The following is a 19,024-nucleotide window of genomic DNA, read 5'->3' on the forward strand; positions in this document are numbered from 1 at the left end:
CACTACTATTCATCTTCTCATCTTCTCATCGTTCCCATCACCCATCTCCTTCCACTTATGACTGTATGACTGTAACCTTGTTGCTAGTATCCTTAAGATTTATATTGACTGTTTCCCTATGACTATCATTAAGTGCTGTACCTTATGATTCTTGATGAATGTATCTTTTCTTTTATGTACTCCAAGAGTGTATGCACCAAGGCAAATTCCTTGTGTGTCCAATCATACTTGGCCAATAATGAATTCTATTTTATTCTATTCTATTCTTATATTTTTTATTCTTTCTTTCTTTCCATTCTCTTTTCTTTTTTAACTTTAGTTTGCATTAGTTTTTACTACTGCAATTAAAATTCTTAATTAAAAAATTATATTTTAAAAAATAGGAACCAAGAGAGTGATAGTAGCTCTCCTGATATAATTTTTCTTTCACCTCTAGGAATTAGCTCTGATCAACTTATTGTCCAAATTGCACATTATAATGTTCCAAGCCAGTGTTACCACAGATCTTTTTATTTTCAAAAAAAATTCCCAATTACATCAGACATTTTGGCTTGAGATTGAAGAAGGGTAAAGTATGAAGTAACTTGAAATCACTCAGCAGGAGGGACATCTGTTTTATAGCTTTAGAAGGAAGATGGGCAACTTCCCAGACCAAAAGATATGTAGGTACTATGTCTGGTACTGAGAAAGGGATGCTTTCGAAGGCATGGTCAAGAAGGAATTCTCTGGTGGGAATTTCAGAGACACCTGGTTGACTGTTGAAGGAATAGAATGCTCAACTGACCAAGTCTTGGGTTTCATTCTTGTAAGATCTTGCCAGTCTTATGCAATGTTCTTTGAAAAGTGGAATTTGAATAATGAGATTTAAGCTTTATCACTAAATAAAGCAAGCACTCTAGCCATTTAAGAAGAAAAAAAGTTGCTTAATATTGTCAGTCAACTAGCCAGTGCAATTTTTAACCCCACTTTTTTTCCCCTTCTGCTGTTAAAGACCCTCCCACTGTGTCAATGTTTGCTTTCCAAAGGATTGTTTTGAACTCTATTTTTTATTGTGAATAATTGTTGGTCTTTAGCATTATTGTGAACTGCTTTGGGATTCTGTGGGGTGAGCAGCAATATATTCCATATAGATCAATAACTGGAAAACTCTTTTTTACAGGGCCACTTCTCTCCTACCTGTAGTTTGTCCCAGGGTTCACTATCATGTGACACCATCTTGTAACTACATACCCCGGAGAGCTGTTCTCTATGTGCCTGCAGATGATGTAAGAAAGATACAGAAGATCCCAACTCTCAACGTTGATTGTGCAGTGCTAGATTGTGAAGATGGTGTTGCTCTAAATAGAAAGGTAATGAACATGTTATCTGTTGAGTTTGATGAAATTAATATGTCACCGTGAGGTATAATACAATGTAATGAAACCATGAATTGAAGCCAAGTTGGGATCACTATACTATGTGCGTTTCTTCTGCCAATCTCTTCTGCAAATAAAGGATGAAATTCAGGGGTGGGTTCTACTTACCTTTACTACCGGTTCGCAACGGGATCGTGCACGCTGGCTTTGCTCGTGCGCATGCCTTGCTTCGCATGTGCAGAAGCTTCTGCGTATGCGCAGATCACCGATGACAACATCCGGGGTGGTGGGCGGGGCCTCCCGCCAGTTTTACTACCGGCTCTTGCGAGCCAGTCCAAACACCACTGATGAAAGTACCACAGCAGTTCAGTACAAATTTCACAAAGCAGCCACATAGTATTTTTCCTCTCCTCCTATATAAAAGTGAAGTACATAACATCTTTCCCTAAGAATCTCTTCTCCCTAGTGTTCCTTGCAAGTTGGACTCAATTATTGAACGGGAGTCCAACGGGAGCGCACCCATTACGCAGCACTAGAGATTCGAACTGCTGAACTGACAACCTTTTGATCGACAAGCTCAGCGTCCTAGCCACCTAGCCACCACGTCCCTACATTAATATATTAATATTAATATACATTAATATATAGTGAATTGAATATACAAGCACTTTCTGGGAAATATGTGTATGTTTGTATTAAAGTAGCCATAATATTAATATAATTGTAATTTTGAATACTTGATGATTCAGATGCAAGGGAGCGGGGGATTTTTAGACTTTGTCCTCATACTAAATGAAAAGAGACTTTTCTTGCCAATTGCCAAGTAGATCATTGTCAATGCTTTCTGCTTGCTTTCTTCTTCCAAAATGGACTCAACGGAGACTTCATTATTCATGCCTTTAGGAATCAAACCATCACATCTTTGAGAATGCTTACTTTTTTAGGACAATTTCTTCCTTTTATTTATTATTTATTACTATTGCGATTTATATGCCGCCTTTCTCCCTGGGGACTCAAGGCGGCTTACAAAATGACAAATTCCAATACAAATCACAATGAAATAAAATTAAAATCAGCAACCCTATTAAAAACAGTTTAAAATTATGACAGTGTACACAGTGACAATGTACTTTTGTTATAGTTGAGTCCTTTAAAGAAGTAAAATGTTATTTAGCAGGTCCTGTATAAGGCCACATAGCAAAAAATATCTAGGAAGTTAAAAATAGGCCTGTGACATTATAGCCCTCTTTGGTTACTTCAGTAAACTATAAGCAAATACCAGAATTAGTAAACACAACTGCTTTTGGAATGGGGGTTACGATGACGTGGAACTCTGCAGACTGATAATGTTAAATGGCTGGAAGATAAATCAGTAACAGACAACTGTAAAATAATAGCTGTCACTTCCTTTAGAATAGATTCCTTCCATCCATTGTCTCAGGAATGTAGCATGTTCTTTATATGGAAAAGTTCCCAATCTGTAGATCATCAAGAAAGGGAGAGAAATGCCTTTTCGGAAACCTGGAGGACTAAATTGTATAACCTGTGGCCCCATGATCATTTATAGTTTTGGGTATAACCCTCAAAGACTTTCCAAAACCACCAGCAAATGGCCATGTGTAAAGGACCTAACTTTTAATTGTCCTTTATTTAATTCTAGTTTGTGTCCTAGCTCAGCTGTCCCCAACCTTTCTAGCTTTCTGGATTGGCAGCAGAAGCAGCAGTAAGGGGGGTGGGGATGGCTTTATGCATGCTACCTAGCTACACATATGCACAAATGAAACTTCACACTCTTGCTAGCTGATGGCACAGACCGGTTCCCAACAGGCCGCAGATTGGTACCACCAGGCTATGGCCTGGGGATTGGGGATCCTTGTCCTAGCCCCATTCCTGTAGTCCCAAGGATACCACCCCAAATGTGGCCTTCAGCCAAAAAAACCGTTGTGCTCCCACACTGGATAATACTAAACGAGAGGAACCAATTGTCTTGTCTAATGTACAGCAATTACAGATGTTTCTTTTGGCTTGATGTCACGGGCATATTTAAGATGCATCCTCCCCCGCCTTTTTTTTTTTAAAGAGAAACAAGAATTATACAATTAAGTACCAGCATAATTGAACATGACATCTATATATCATGCAGGCGAACAGGTTTATTTCTCAATTGTGCAGCAACGGTATAGTGACATGAAATGTTCATTTTGCACAGCAGCCTTGCAGTTAGTTCTTATCTCCCAGAATAATCAGGAGTTTTCAAACTACCTTTTTGTGCAACTTCAGATCTCAAGATCTTGTCAAATGACTCAGGTCCTTGCCAGTGAACAGTACTTATTAATTTCAGGCAAGATAAAAACTATTAAATGCATGCGAGGTAATCCTCCTCCCTGTATTTAATTAATTCCATGTAATGCCAAATAATGCAGCCTGTGGGGAACTGCAAAACAAAATATGAGGGTGCTAAACTTCTGCCTTTATTCTCCCCATTATATTAATGTGAGGCTTTCAATAGGATTCAAATTTGATTTTTATTTATTTATTTATTTATAATTAAATTTATATACCGCCCTACTCCCGAAGGACTCAGGGCGGTGAACAGCCAAAAAAGTAAAATATACATAATACAAACGTTAAAAACCATTTTAAAATACATTAAATACTTTGGCCAGATTTAAAACACCCCAATGATAAAATCAATTTAAAAGCAATTAAAAAGGGAGGTTAGGGCAGACAAGCCTGCTGGAATAAGAATGTTTTGAGGGCGCAGCGGAAAGTGCGCAGATCTGGGATCCTCCGTGTCTCCGGGGGGAGCTCGTTCCAGATGGTGGGTGCCCCCACAGAGAAGGCTCTCCCCCTGGGGGCCGCCAGTCAACATTGTTTGACTGATGGCACTCTGAGAAAACCTTCTCTATGGGAGCGTACTGGTCGGTGAGAGGCTATTGGTGGCAGAAGATACCCCAGTCCTAAGCTATTCAAGTGGAATGAAATTTAGTTTGGAAGTAAGCATGGTCTTTAGCAGGTCATTCTAAGATGGCAGCCATTACCTAGAAATGATGCTAGAGACATTGTCTTCTTGGGTCCAGGATCTACTCCACAATCCTTGTGTACCAGCTTGCCCACTTGAGCTTTTCTTTGGAATTTGAATCTGAAACATCTCATGTCAATAGATGGGAGCAAATCATGATTAAAGATAGAGCTACATTGAGTGCTTCTTCAGATGCAAGTTGCCCTGAGCTATCAGAATGTGGCAGATTTGTCCACAAATTATCTGCAAACTGTTTTATTGACATTGCTTTAATTAAAATCAAATTGGCTACTTCTGGAAAGAATGACATAAAATGTTTATGTAGTTTCATGAAGAATTGGGGCACATATCTCAGTACACTCAGTATCTTTTGTCAGCCCCTTGGTCAAAGCAGGGTCTCTGTTCTCAGGGTCTCAGTCATATAGGGCAATGTTTCTCAACCTTGGCTACTTGAAGATATATGGACTTCACCTCCCAAAAGGTGAAGTCCATACATCATCCTTTTGGGAGATGAAGTCCACATATCTTCAAGTGACCAAGATTGGGGACCTTTGATATAGTGCCTAGGAGCTGGCCCTGTTGGAACATATGTATTTATTGATTACAGGACCAGCGGCTAAAGCTTCTATTGGGCTTTGCAAATATTTGGATACACTTATCAAAGTCATTTTCTTCTGTAATCTGATGATTTATCACAAAGCCAAATGCTTGTTTATTTGTCTATATGAGGTATTTTTCTTAACTTATTGTAAGAATTTCAGCAAGGAGAGAGAATAATGAATTTTTACAAGACTTTTGTTTTATTTGTTTTCTCTTTGTTGTAATATCTAAGGAAAATATAATTAATGATTAATCATATGTATGCCCATGGTCAAATCTCAGCTCTTCAAAAGATACAGAACACTGCAAAGAAAGTACTATTTTCTTAGGCGTCTTACCATTATTCAAAGGTTCTGTAGCCTGGGGAAAAGTCTTCCGTCAGATTTGACAGATCCAAGCATCAATCTGTTAAAGCAGAAACAAGGTGATCTGTACGATCTCTGCAGGGCATCTCTTATCCAAGAAGACAGTTGGAGTATACAGGTTTTCATAAAGACTAGTATTTCTACTGCATTATTAATCTACGTGTGGCTATAGACATCCTGCTACTTCTGAATGGCAATAGTAACAATACATGTGACAGTTTATGGAGTTTTCAAGGTCAGACTTTTATTCTTAATTAATTCCAGAATAATCTATTTAATTCTAGGGTGCTTTGTTTTAAGGGAGGAACTCATGTTACAGATTTTTTTTTCAATATGACCTTCTTAGAGTGATTGAAAATCCACTGATGGGGATTCAGTCAAAAAGATTACTTGGAATGTCATGAATAAAATGCCTAAGTACATTTAATAAGCCATTCTTGTGGACAACCAGCTCTTTAAATGCATTCTTCTGTTATTGTGTGTTAGACTTTTTATTAAAACAAAAGCGTAGAAAACTGATGATGACACAAGCTTAAACACAACCACTTGCCCCATATTATATCTGAGCCAGTTACCTTTAGCAGGAGAAACATCTTTTCTGTTTAGCCTTTTGGAAAGCCTGAGGAATGGCTGTCAGTCAGTTCAGATTACAGTTGGGAAAGCTTTGTCCATATTACTTGCGGAACAACATGTTCAGCATTTGTCACAATTGGCCATGTTGGCTGCAGCTACTGAGAATTGTTCATTAAAAGGTCACAGATTCCTGCTTCCATGGGGTCAACTCCATGTTAACAGACCAATGGCTTGACTTGATGCAAGTCTCTATGTTGATGACCATGCCCATATGCTTTTGATCATTTGGGGATATAAGATGCGATATGGTCTTCCCCAGGCTGAATAATTGTCAAGCACCAATACGTGATTCATGGACAGCAGCTGGCTTTCAAATTTGGCCATCTTGCTAGACCAACATGTTCCATGTTCTTTAAGCTCCAAAGGGATGGAAAGGGGCTTACATTGTTGATCATATTGAAGTTATATTAGCAGAAAATAAAGATTAAACTGCGCCCTTAAATTTAAGTTTTTTAATGAGTTTATTTATTTATTTATTGGTTCGATTTATATGCCACCCTTCTCCGGAGACTCAGGGTGGCTTACAATGCATTAAGCAATAGCCTTCATACTTTTGTATATACCTGCTTAATAGGGCTTTCGCCCCCACCACCCCAAGCGGTGTTCTTTTTATACAAAGTCAGCTTATTGCCCCCACAATCCGGGTCCTCATTTTACCTACCTCGGAAGGATGGAAGGCTGAGTCAACCTTGAGCCTGGTGAGATTTGAACTTGCAGTAATTGCTGGCAGCTGGCAGCTAAGTGCTACTTAACAGCACTTTAGTCCGCTGTGCCACCAAGGCAGTTAATGAATGCCCATATAGTAAATGTCTCTAGGCATCTTGCACAAGATAAGGAAGCTGAGAGATGGAGAGAGAATATTGGGTCTGAGTGAGTGGGAATTAGCCAATCAATATTTGCATACCTGCAGATACACTTTTGATTATCTTTACTCTTAAAATCTTATTCTGTTCTTAAATTCATGCTTATTCCCAAGATAACATGCCTTGCATTAGGACAGCAGAGTAAGCAACTGTTTATCCTTGTAATTTTGAGGCTGGTATGATTTGAGAATTTAAAATGAAAACTTGAAGTTACAGGGTTTTTTTTTTAAAATACCAACAACAAAGCCGGCAAACAATTATTTTCTCATTTTTTCCCCAACATACCAGAACTATGATAGTAGTAATGGAGCTTACACAGCAAAGCAGTGGAGGAAGAAGCATTAAATTTTGTCATACCTGAAAAAATACATTAGTGGAACTTTCCGCAAAGCTAATTAAGTTAGAGATTTAAATTATGGTCCCTTCTTTTCAAATTGTTTTAATACTGTATGCTGTTCAAGTTATTTTGGCACCTGAAGCAGAAAATCAAGAAGCATTTTGATTTAGGATCCTCACCTCCGTCTCTCAGAAGTAAAATTGTAAAACCAAAGTCATAACAGATTGGGACCGCCTGTAAATCTCATAAATATTTGTTATTTGTTTAATTTTTGCAGCAGCTGCTCCACAGTGCCTAATGGCAGAACCTTGGACACAGACAAAGAGCCTGACTGGAAGAAGGGAATATTTTCTGTTTCTGCAACTTCATGATCTTGTCCTTCCTTTTAAAGCAAAGTTAACTTACTTCAGCAGAGGCAAACACGTAATTCATTATATCAAAAGCCTCAACTTTGAACAATAGTAATACATTTGCTCTCTGAAAATAAGAAAAAAAACATTTATTTTTAAAAGACTTTATTTTAGTGAGGCTTCATTCACACCCATCATTTCTCTGTGTTAAAGCAGACAAAGCCACTGCTGTCTACTTGGTTATATAGTCTTGTGGTGGGTACTTAGGTATTGCAGTGATTTAGCACTTCAAAACAATAGAGCAGAGAGTAATACAAGGTCATTGTATGTAATGCTGTAGTGCTTTCTATGTCTCGGGTCATGCAAGTTTTGGAATAAGTTGAAGATATACAAGAAAGAGATTCTATTTGGAATTCAGGGCATGTAGTAAATTGGATCTCTAATTTAATTACAGCTTGGATGTTATTTGCTTTTTTTGGTAATTTCCAGGAGTTCAGAAACCTACACCGTAATTAAAATCACATGAAGTATTAATACCACGTTATAAATCCTTATTAAGAACACACCTGGAATACTGCATCCAGTTTTGGTTACCACATTACAAAAAAAGATGTTGAGACTTTGGAAAAAGTGCAAAGAAGAGCAACTAAGATTATTAAAGGCCTGGAGACAAAAGCATATGAAGAAAGGTTGCAGAAATTGGGTATGGCTTGTCTAGAGGGGAAAAAAAGATCTAGGGATGACATGATAGCAGTATTTGAGGGGCCGCCACTAAGAATAGGGGGTCAACGAATTTTCCAAATGGATGGAAACTAATCAAGGAGAGAAGCAACTTGGAATTAAGGAGAAACTTCCTAACAGTGAGAACAATTAACCAGTGGAACGGCTTGCCTCCAGAAATTGTAGGTGCTCCATCACTGCAAGTTTTTAAGAAAAGACTGGACAGCCATCTGTCTGAAATGGTATAGGGCAGGGGTCTCTAAACTTGGCAGCTTTAAGACTTGTGGACTTCAACTCCCAGAATTCTCCAGCCAGCTGGCTGGAGAATTCTGGGAGTTGAAGTCCACAAGTCTTAAAGCTGCCAAGTTTGGAGACCCCTGCCCTATACCATTTCAGACAGATGGCTGGAGAATTCTGGGAGTTGAAGTCCACAAGTCTTAAAGCTGCCAAGTTTGAAGATCTCTGGTATAGGGTCTCCTGATTGAGCAGGGGGTTGGACTAGAAAACCTCCAAGCTCACCCAGCTCTATTCTGATTGATTGACCCTGTTAAATATGTAGCATCGCCATCCTGTTCAACCAACACATGTACAAATCCACTGCCAGACCACCTGACAAGGCCGGGGACGTGGGGACCACCAAATCCATTTTTCCTATTTGGCCATGATGTCTGTTCAGGCTGAAAAGCTGAGACTGCAGCCCTCCAGTTTTTATCTTTTTACATATCATCCCACTCTATTCCTTTCTGCAGGTTTGTGTACTTTTAATTTAATTGTATTTAATTTATTAAATACAAATTTAACGGAGATCAATGCAGAGAAGTATGTTGCAGTATTAGGAGAAGTACAAAATCTATCCCTGGCCCAACCCTGCCTGATTCACAGGTTACTCCAGAAGTGGGGCTCAGGACTTATGCTTTTATAAGAATGCCCAAAGATAGGGCTCCTCAACAAGCCTAGAATCCACTAATGCTTTTTTCACTTTTTTGAAGGAAATGTTTTGATGAGCTGCACCTCTAAATATGTGAAGGCTGCCAGCCATTGCTTTTGTCCAAGTATTAAGTGGGGAAATTACAGCCTAACTCTCTTCCTGTTTATTGTAAACAACGTGGCCAGCCTAGCAATGGAGTCTGATTAGTCCTTTGCACCTTTTGTGAAAGGATCAAGAGAACCCTACTGTTTTCGGTGTTTGACTCCAATTTGCATCTTTAAAGAGGCTTGACTGCATTAGGATCCAGATTTCAATTTCTTGAATGCTGGACATAGTTGGTACAATGCATCATACAATTAACCAAGATCCCCATTGTAATACACTTCTTTTAATGCAAGCGCATATTCATGCTATTTTTGTGATGGCACTTTGAAAAAGAATAGACCGCCTGTCCCTCCAAGAAGTTTTCTGGTTTTTGGTTGGGGGGGGGATATATCTGTGCCAGGAGAAAGCATTTTGAAGAGAGAGTGGGGTGGGATGGATAGAGGGGTGCTTCTTTCTGAAAAACTACCTTTGTATTTACCGTGCGTCAGGATTACATGCAGCTTTTGGATTCATACTTGGTTTAGCATAAATTGAGCCAATCTTGAAAGTTTGGCTTGCAGGGAAGAAAGATTTCCCTTCCTCGATTTGAGGTGGCTTTTACTGATCCTAGGGCAGAATGGAGATTATGTGTGCCAGAAATAACAAGATATGTTGGTTGTTCAAATTGACTTCCTTTGACTTTGGGGTGGGGAGGAGTGGGTGGGGTGCCTTCAAGTCGGTGTTGACTTCTTATGACTGCCTGGACTAATCCAATTTTCTTGGCAAGGCTTTTGGGCAGAGGTCTTCAAACTTGGCAGCTTTAAGACTTGTGGACTTCAACTCCCAGAATTCTCCAGCCAGCTGGCTGGAGAATTCTGGGAGTTGAAGTCCACAAGTCTTAAAGCTGCCAAGTTTGAAGACCTCTGCTTTTGGGAGTGGCTTGTCATTGCCTGCTTCCCATGGTAGAGAGACTGTGACTGGTTCAAAGTCACACAACTGACTTTGTGCCTACGGTGGAACTAGAACTCATGGTCTCCCAGTTTATAATCCAGTGCCGTAACCACTACACCAAAATCTCTTTCCTTTTATGAACACAGGGTATAGCTTATGCTATCCTGCTTCGTTCCTGTTCTGTCTCAGTAGTAGCACTACAATGAGGAGCATTTTCTCTTTTGTTTTCCATGAGCTGACCTCATTATGGATTTGTTTTGTTTCAAGCCCTTTCTTTCTCCTCCATTATATCACCTTAAAATTGTTGGTTTTCTTTGGGAAGCAACTCAGGCACCATCCTGGTAGTTCCAGACCTATGGCCTTTGACTCAAAAGCCTTCAGATGCGCTGTCTGTGTTTGGGAGAAGGACTTCGTAGGATACATCTTTCTCTCAAACTGGCAACCAAATTAACATTAATTGGAATTCTTCACAGATTTACAGACCTTTTTTTAGATATGAGCAGTAAACTTATGGTTATAAGACTGATTTTCCAAAAAGTTTTCAGAATTGATATCATCAAATAAATAAGAAAATACATATTATCTAGCTACTAAGTACCTAGAAAAAAATATCAGCAAGCAAATACTGTGTTTTCATAAAGGGGAGGCACAATATATGAAATGCAAGCAAAAGAAATATTATATGCTGCAGCAGCTGCTAATTAGTATGTAAAAGGTATACCCTAATTCTGCAATTAGTATGTAACTTCCTGAGGTTACAGTGGTGTAATAATTTAAGGCAAAAAATGATGAGATGCTTGAGTGTCTGATCGGTTCTTCCTACAGAGAGAATATGTCACTTTTTAAACCGTGCCCCAATCTGGTTCTTGTGGTTTAGCTTGAGGGACTCTATAATAAAAGCACTCCCTTGAAGCCCCTTGTGGAGTTTATTATTGCTGTCATTTGGAAATAATGGATTTTCCCCCCATAGTGATGAAATATTAGCTTAGAACACACACGGCAAATCTCTTTGGGTGAGTTATGAGGTCCTCAATGTCAAAAGGTTTCCTGGGACCTATCATGGTCACTCTTCTGATACCTCTTCAAGGCCCACAGAATCTCCACAGCCCCTCCATTCCTGGATCTCTTTGTGCTCTTGGTAAGGAGGAAGACCCCAGCAAAGCACTTACTGGAGAAACCAGTTAGTTGAATTCTTAGGTCATATAGAAAAGGTGTGTGTTTTATATATAGGAGTGTATAGAAAAGTACATACCGTATTTTTTGCACTATAAGATGCTCCAGACCATAAGACGCACCTAGCTTTTGGGGAGGAAAACTCCCAGCAATTTGCTGGGGTGATAGGCGGTGGCAGCGGCTTGGAACAGGCCAAAAACAGGATGCGCAGAGGCTGAAAATGGGGCATGGGGAGGCTGAAAATGGGGCGTGCAGAGGCGGAGATGGGCGGCGGCGGCGGCAATCCCTGCAGCCTGGAGCAGCTGATTGGCGGTATTCTGGGAGGCTGATCCAACTGCCAATCAGCTGCTCGTGGTAAATCAGCCTGTGCAGAAGCTGACCAGGCTGTTTGCTGTTTGTTGCAAGGAGGCAAATTGCTGGAAGGCAGAGGCCGAAGGGCGGATGAGCAAGGCTTCGGCAACATTCGCTCTATAAGACGCACAGACATTTCCATCCACTTTTTTGGGGGGGGAGTGCATTTTACAGTGCGAAAAATACAGTACATGGAACTGATGGTTGTAGGAATTCAGCAGTGCATCAGCCCATCCCAGGGGAGGTATGTTGAGACCCTGTCAGTTAAAGAACTCTGGCTGGCGGGATCTAGAAGGGGGGCTTTTTTGCTGTTAACTGTGTAATGTGGAATATTCTTTGAAAGGCCCTCACTCTCTTGGCCTTCTGAAAAGGAGTTAAAACATGGCTCTGCAGCCTGGCATGGGAACTCCAGGGAAGCATGCAGCCATGGGCTGGTTAGTCCGCTGAGAGCCCTCCCTTCGCCTTTTTACTAATTTTAATTTTTTGCCTCCTTTTAAATTTTTTAATGTTTATATATACTGTTTTATATTTTAACATTTTGTGGTACACTGCCCAGAGTCTCTCTTTGAGGGAGATGGGCAGTTCAGAAATGTGAAAAATAAATAAAAATGAAATTCTGCTTTTAATAAATAGCAGTTTGCAGAAAGTTTCTGAAAAGCTGCCATCAAACAGCTGCCTGAGCAACAAGAGTCACACAAGTGTGATGAGTGGTGTAGAAATTTGGTAACATAAATACATAATCATCTCCCATCATGTATCTCCCATTTCTACTGTTCAGAGATACTACCTCTGCCTTGGTAGTTTCATTTACCTAATTATCATCAGCAGACCTATATTCCATTGGTTAATTCCAGTGAATTATTATATACCTTTCTTTTAAAAAAATGTTAGAATATATATTCCATTAATAAGATATTCTAAACTAGGAAACACAGTGTAGTAACGGTGGATCTTTTTTTAGTGAGCTCTCCTAATTTACTTCTCTGTAAGTACAGGAACATTTCTCTCCTCTTTAATCTCTGTTCCTTTCTCCGAATATGTTTCTTTAACCTATTTCATTTTTCTTCTAATTAGACAATAAATTCTCAAAGTGTTCAGTGGGAATATTTGATGGGGAAGTAATTCTTCACTTTTGCCTCTTTTCTAGCTTTAAACTGAAAGTATTATAAAATTAGTGAATTTATCCAATTTAAAAATTTACACAAATACACAAATTTATTGAGGTTATTCATGAATATTATTCCATACTAAGGATATAACTCAATTTTTTTCATTCGCATCTTAAAAAGAGAATCAGGTTTTATTAATCCTAAACGCTTGTCATTCCTCTCAGTCATTGTGTACTGTGACATAGGACTAAGTGTTATGCAAAAAGATTTAACTTTTCAGCAGATGATTTATCCTAGAGAATCCCTCGCCTAGGCAAAGTACTTTTTAAGAGATAGGAGTTGAGTTTTTAATCCAATTTAATATGCCTATTGTAAATTCAGTTTCACTTCTTAATTTTGGATCTTTTCTTGCTGTTCAGGTTTATCATTTCTGACTTGGACAATTTGGCAAAGGTTTTGCAGGAAATGAGTGATATTGGATTACATTTTGCACGTATAGTGTTTTTTTAATAATAGAAATCCATGGCCCTTCAAGGCAAAATCCAGGATCTTTTAAAATCCATGGAAATTTTACTGTTGATTTCAAAAAGAGAGTGAGTTGTAATTTGAGTTCTTTAATGTATTATCTGAGTGGGGAAGAAGAATGCAAAATCTCTGTTATTAAGTCTTTCTATTTTAACTAATGCTCAGACACAATTCAAGAATTGCAAACACACACAAAAACAAGGTCATATATAAATCAACATTAAAAATATATTAAATATACAAGCAGAAAATTTCATGCAGCAGTTGAAATGCTGGACCAAAAAAAAAGCATTAATGAAGGTATTTATGTACTTACTTACTTACTTACTTACTTACTTATTTATTTATTTGATCCACTTATGTTGCCACACATCAGGGGTGGTATTTAATTACCTTTGCTACCAGTTCGCAAATGTGTATGCGTGCCCACTTCTATGCATGCGCAGGGCAATCCGCGCATGCGCAGAGCGTCAAAAATGTGGATAAATGGGACGTGATTAGGTCCGGGTGGGTGGGCAGAGCCACCCACAGCCACCACTACCAGTTTGCCCGAACCGGCTGAATACCACCACTGCCACACATGTATATGGTGGTGAATATTCATAACAATAAAACAAATACATGTACAAAAATTAAAATACACAGCAGCCAAGAAAACCAGCCATCATCCACAGAGTCAAGAGAACAGATATCTTCATAGCACAGAAGGTCTTTGAGACCTTATAGAAGGCCAGGAGGGTCAGAGTCAACCTAATCTCTGGAGGGAGAATGTTCCAAAGGGTGGGTGCAGTGGCAGAAAAAGGCTCTTCTTCTAGACCCCACCAGTCTGCACTGCTTAGCCAATAGGACCTAGGGTATGCCCATTCTGCCAAACCAGATGCAACAGGCAGAAACAACTGGGAAGGACCAGTCCCTTAAGTAGGGATGTTACATGTACTGAATAGCAGGAGCCATTAACTACCTTTGCTACTGCATTCTGCACCAGATGAAGCTTTCAAATGCTCTTCAAAGGCACACCTTTCTAGAATGTTTTGCAGCAGTTCAGATAGGAAATAATGAGGGCATGAATGACGAAGAGCAGGTCTTCCCAATTCAGTTCCAGGTGCAAACAGCACTAATAGAAAGCTGTGCAAAGACCCTTCTAGTCAGAACTATCACCTGGTCTTAATGCAAGAACCATGAGCCCAGGTGGACTCCCAGATTGCACACTAGGTCTGTCTGAGAAAGTGCCACCCCATCCAAAACCAAAGATGGAAGGTCACTGGCACCAGGAGGTCCAAACCCCCAAAGCCATTCAGTGTTGTTTGGGTTGAGCCAAAGCCTATTGTGCCCATCCAGGCCTTCACAGCCTCCAGGCATTGGGATAAAACACTCACAGCATCCCTCAGATGGCCTGAGGTGTAGCTATAAAGCTAAGTATCATCAGCATACCAGTGATACTATACCCCAAACTTTCAGATGATCTCACCCAGGTTATCATGTAGATGTTAAACAGGAAGGTAGAAAAAATTGAGGCCTACAGCCAGATCTTCTCACTCCTCATCAATACCTACTGGAACCAGCTCTGTGGGGAGAAGGAGAACCAGCACAATACAGTGCCTCCTACGTCCAACTCCCAGAGTCAGCCCAAAAGAATACCCCGATCAATGGTATCAAAAAGTTCAAGAAGAGCCAGGATGGATGCAGTGCCTACATCCCACTTTAGAGGTCAGCCAAAAGTGTGATCAGTGCCACTTCAATCCCATACCCTAGCCTGAGATCCAACTGAAAGAGGTCCAGGTAAATCAATTTATTCCAAAGTCCACTGAGCTGCTGTGCAGCCATCTTTTCTACAACTTTCCCTAAAAATGGAAGATTGGAAACTGAATGACAGTTGTCCAGACTAATTTGCTTGCATGATGAATAACAGTTGTTGTGACATCAAGTTTTTATTGATGGGACAAATAAGATTATGTACGTCATATATTTTATGTAAAGCACTCCTGAAGATAAATTTATGAACATGTCAAACAAGCCTTCCTTGTTTCAAAAAAGAAAGTAGTTTCTGCAAAATTAACACATTTTATTAAACTAGATTTCCAAAAACACTAACAAATTCATAAATAGGATGACACATGAGGAACTTTGTACTCTCAAAAATTAGAAGCGTCTTAGCCAGGTTTGCAAAACAATAGCCATGTAATAACAAAATTGGTTGTCTTTTGGACAAGCAGTTCATTGAAGAGCAGAAAGTAGAATGATAGAAACAAATGGCTTTTCACAATAAAAGAATATTATTCATCCATACTTTGTAGTAATGCAACCATTTTTAAAATAAATGAATTTAAAGGAAAACAGAAATGAATGGATATTAAAAAGGACAGTTGGCTATAAGCATAAAATAATCCATAGGGCAGAACTTCCCAAATTTTTCCTTCATTATCCCAAACTATTTATCAGATTTGAGGACTAGTCATAAATCCATTTCTTCTGCACCATCATAACTTTGAGCAATCATTTAACAAATGGTTGTAATTTGAGGACCACCTGTATTATAAAAACAATATTATTGAATTATCTTTATGTCACTTCCAACAAATTACCCATGGCAATTTCATCTATTTTAGTCTTAATAAGAATGTTGTAGGAGATCTTCAAATATAGTTTAGTACATGTGGCAATCTTTAAGTCAATTTATTTATTTATTTTGAAAATTTATATAATTTGCTCACAGCAACTCTAGGTGGCTTACAAAAAATAAAAACACAATGTAGAAGGAATAAAAATAATAATAAATAATAAATAATAACCCCCATTGCCCTGAGCAATACCACACATTCATATTGGCCATTTAATGGGCTCCATCCCACTCTGGGTTTCCCAGACCCACTGACAAAACCACGTCTTTCAGGACCTTCCTAAAGAGTGTCAGAGTGGGAGCCAGCCTAATTTCTGGAGGGATGATGTTGCAAAGGGAGGGGGCCACCATGGAGAAGGCCCTTCTTCGGGGTCCTGCCAGATGTTCGTCCCAATGGGTTCATGCGTCATAAAAATATGTCAAAAAACCCACACTACTTTTAACCAGTTTAGGGTAATTACCCAGCTTTGGGGAGGGATGACATAGGGGATCAAAATGTCTTAATTTTACCTATGTCATGATAAAGTTCAGGTTAATGCAGGGGTGAAATGCTCCCGGTTCGGACCACATCGCCAGATCCGGTAGCGATGGAGGCGGGTGGTTTGGAGAACCGGTAGCAAAAATCCCTGCCCCCCCCATGCCCAGCTGAGCCGCACGATCATCAAAGGCTTTTTTTTTTTTACTTTTAAAAGCATTTTTTTCTACAATCTTTTCAGCCGAAAAAATGCTTTTAAGTGTTAAAAAAAAAGCCTCTGATGATTGTGCGGCTCAACTGGGATCGTCAGAGGCTTTTAAAAGCATTTTTTCTACAATCTCTTCGGCCGAAGAGGTTGTAGAAAAAATGCTTTTAAAAGCCTCTGACGATCCCAGCTGAGTTGCCTGATCATCAGAGGCTTTTAAAAGCATTTTTTTCTGCAACCTCTTAAGGTTGTAGAAAAAATGCTTTTAAAAGTAAAAAAAAAAAGTTGGCCACGCCCACCCAATCACATTACCCCCCCGCCAAGCCACGCCCACAGAACCAGTAGTAACAAATTTTACATTTCACCACTGGATTAATGTTGTAATGAAATGGTCAACCACATGCAAATGTTGATTGAACAATAAAACTGCCAAAATGTGTCTATGTTACCTGTGAAGCAACTATTTCCAGAATATGATGCAGGTTCTGGTTCATGTGCCTTAACAATATGCATACACAAGTACACAAAGAGGGAAAAACCAAAATAAGGACTGGAGCAACTTTCCTATAAGATGGTCAGCTTTTTCATTTGAAACATGATTTGAAGGAAACGATACTATACTATGGAGAAATAGAGAAATGTTTCCTCAGAATTATTTGATGCAGCTGAACGATACGAAATCCAGAACAGGAAAAATGCTTCCTCACACAATCTGTACTTAAACTATAATATTTTCTTCCATGAAAACCTCCAACTTAAATGGCTTCTGATCTTCACCACCAGATGTTGCAGTAGTAGCGGTAGCCTGATCCCAAATGCTAATTGCTGGGGTACTTAAGGTAAAATACAGCTATTGACCCATCTCTGCTTCTCAGAAACACAGCTAATGCCAATAACAGGCCACTTACTTTGGGGTTTGAAATTCATCTGCTACTGAGGCAAAAATAGGCCCAGAAATGTGGATCTTACTATAAGCCAAATGAATGATGTGGACAGCCATGCTAAGCTTGTGTGCAAATCCTTCAGTGATACAAGATTTCCATTCTTTATCTCCAAAATGTTTACATCAATGACTCTTTTGAAGGCACCTTCCTTGTCTTCCCTCCCCTCCCTCCCTCCCTCTCTTCTGCCCTTGCTATTCATGCTGTGCTTTGAGGTGACGATATAAAGGAGGACTCATTTGTTTGTACAGCTTGGCTTTATCTATTAATTTTCAGGAGGGAGAATTCTACTTTAATCAGAACCGATAATTTTCTCTTGGCAAGTAAAAACTGTTAATAGTTAGAAAGTTATGTTTTTAGTGAAGATGGTTAGTCAAGCACGCCTCTTCCTGCCAAAATCATCCCGTCCAATTATCAGCAATCCTCCCCTGCTTCGCACTCCCTCGGCATGAGTTTTCTTCTCAGAGAACCAGAGTCACTGCTGGCTGTTTTGTTCAGCGATTCTGTCAAAAAATATTTTCTGCATCTCTAATTTCATTAAGATACGCTTGACTGAAATAATCAAACTCACTAGGAGAGGAAGATTTATTTCGAAATTTCTTTTGGCTCATATTGTAAGCGGTTGAACAACCCGAAAGAAAAGCATCTGAGAATTATGTCATTCTGGTTATTATGAGTATGCAAGAAACGGGGGGAAAGCTTCTTACTTATTGCGGAATATAATTGGTTAGCAGATGAATGTTTGTGAATGTCAGGGTGTTAAGATTTGGCTTGTTCGCTTTGACTAGGGTTTTATGGCTGCCAACTTCCAGGCTCCTAGGGTTTCTCACAGATGAAGGAAGAGAAAGAGACTTCAGGTTGTTGGAAACATGAAGAGTTTGAATTCAAAGTCAGCTGGTCTGGATAATGAAAGCCATGTATCTCATCCAAACTTTTCACAAGAATTTGATTTACAGGTTATACCATTTCTTTGCCCAGCCAAGGATACATGGAAGCTAAATACAGATTACACTAGCATAAGGTCTTATTGATACACAAAGTATATTACATACCGGTATGTTCTTCCCATGCTAAATTACCGTGGAAGATTTGGAGAGTTGCAGATGAAACTAGTGTTTAAGGCATCAGGCTAGAAACTGAGAGACTCTGAGTTCTACTCCTGCCTTGGCATGAAAAGCAGTTGGATGATCTTGGGTTAGTCACTTTTTCTCAGCCCGACTCACCTCACAGGATTGTTGTTGTGGAGAAAATAAGAGGAGGAGAGTGTTGGATATGTTCACCTCCTTGAGATATTTGTAAAAAAAAAAAAAAAAGTAAAGGTAAAGGTTTACAGGTGGGATACAAATAAATAGGTAAAGGTAAATGTTCCCCTCGCACATATGTGCTAGTTGTTCCCGACTCTAGGGGGCGGTGCTCATCT

General features: G+C 39.3%; 1 protein-coding gene and 1 long non-coding RNA gene across 3 annotated transcripts in view; one reads left to right on the forward strand and one right to left on the reverse strand.

The window, feature by feature from the left end:
• CLYBL (citramalyl-CoA lyase) overlaps positions 1-19,024 on the forward strand; it is a 194,098-nt gene that overhangs the window by 116,003 nt on the left and 59,071 nt on the right. For both annotated transcript variants that reach the window (XM_087871516.1, XM_034418419.3), the window contains exon 2: positions 1,160-1,349. In XM_087871516.1, the coding sequence (XP_087727642.1) occupies positions 1,160-1,349 (190 nt within the window). The remainder of the gene's footprint in view (positions 1-1,159; positions 1,350-19,024) is intronic.
• LOC117666028 (uncharacterized) overlaps positions 1-19,024 on the reverse strand; it is a 101,550-nt gene that overhangs the window by 16,431 nt on the left and 66,095 nt on the right. Inside the window, exon 3 of the long non-coding RNA XR_015728277.1 lies at positions 5,316-5,382. This is a non-coding gene — a long non-coding RNA (uncharacterized LOC117666028). The remainder of the gene's footprint in view (positions 1-5,315; positions 5,383-19,024) is intronic.

Source organism: Pantherophis guttatus, chromosome 5 (genome assembly GCF_059756535.1).
Source record: "Pantherophis guttatus breed Tessera chromosome 5, ASM5975653v1, whole genome shotgun sequence".
Taxonomy (NCBI): Eukaryota; Metazoa; Chordata; class Lepidosauria; order Squamata; family Colubridae; genus Pantherophis; species Pantherophis guttatus.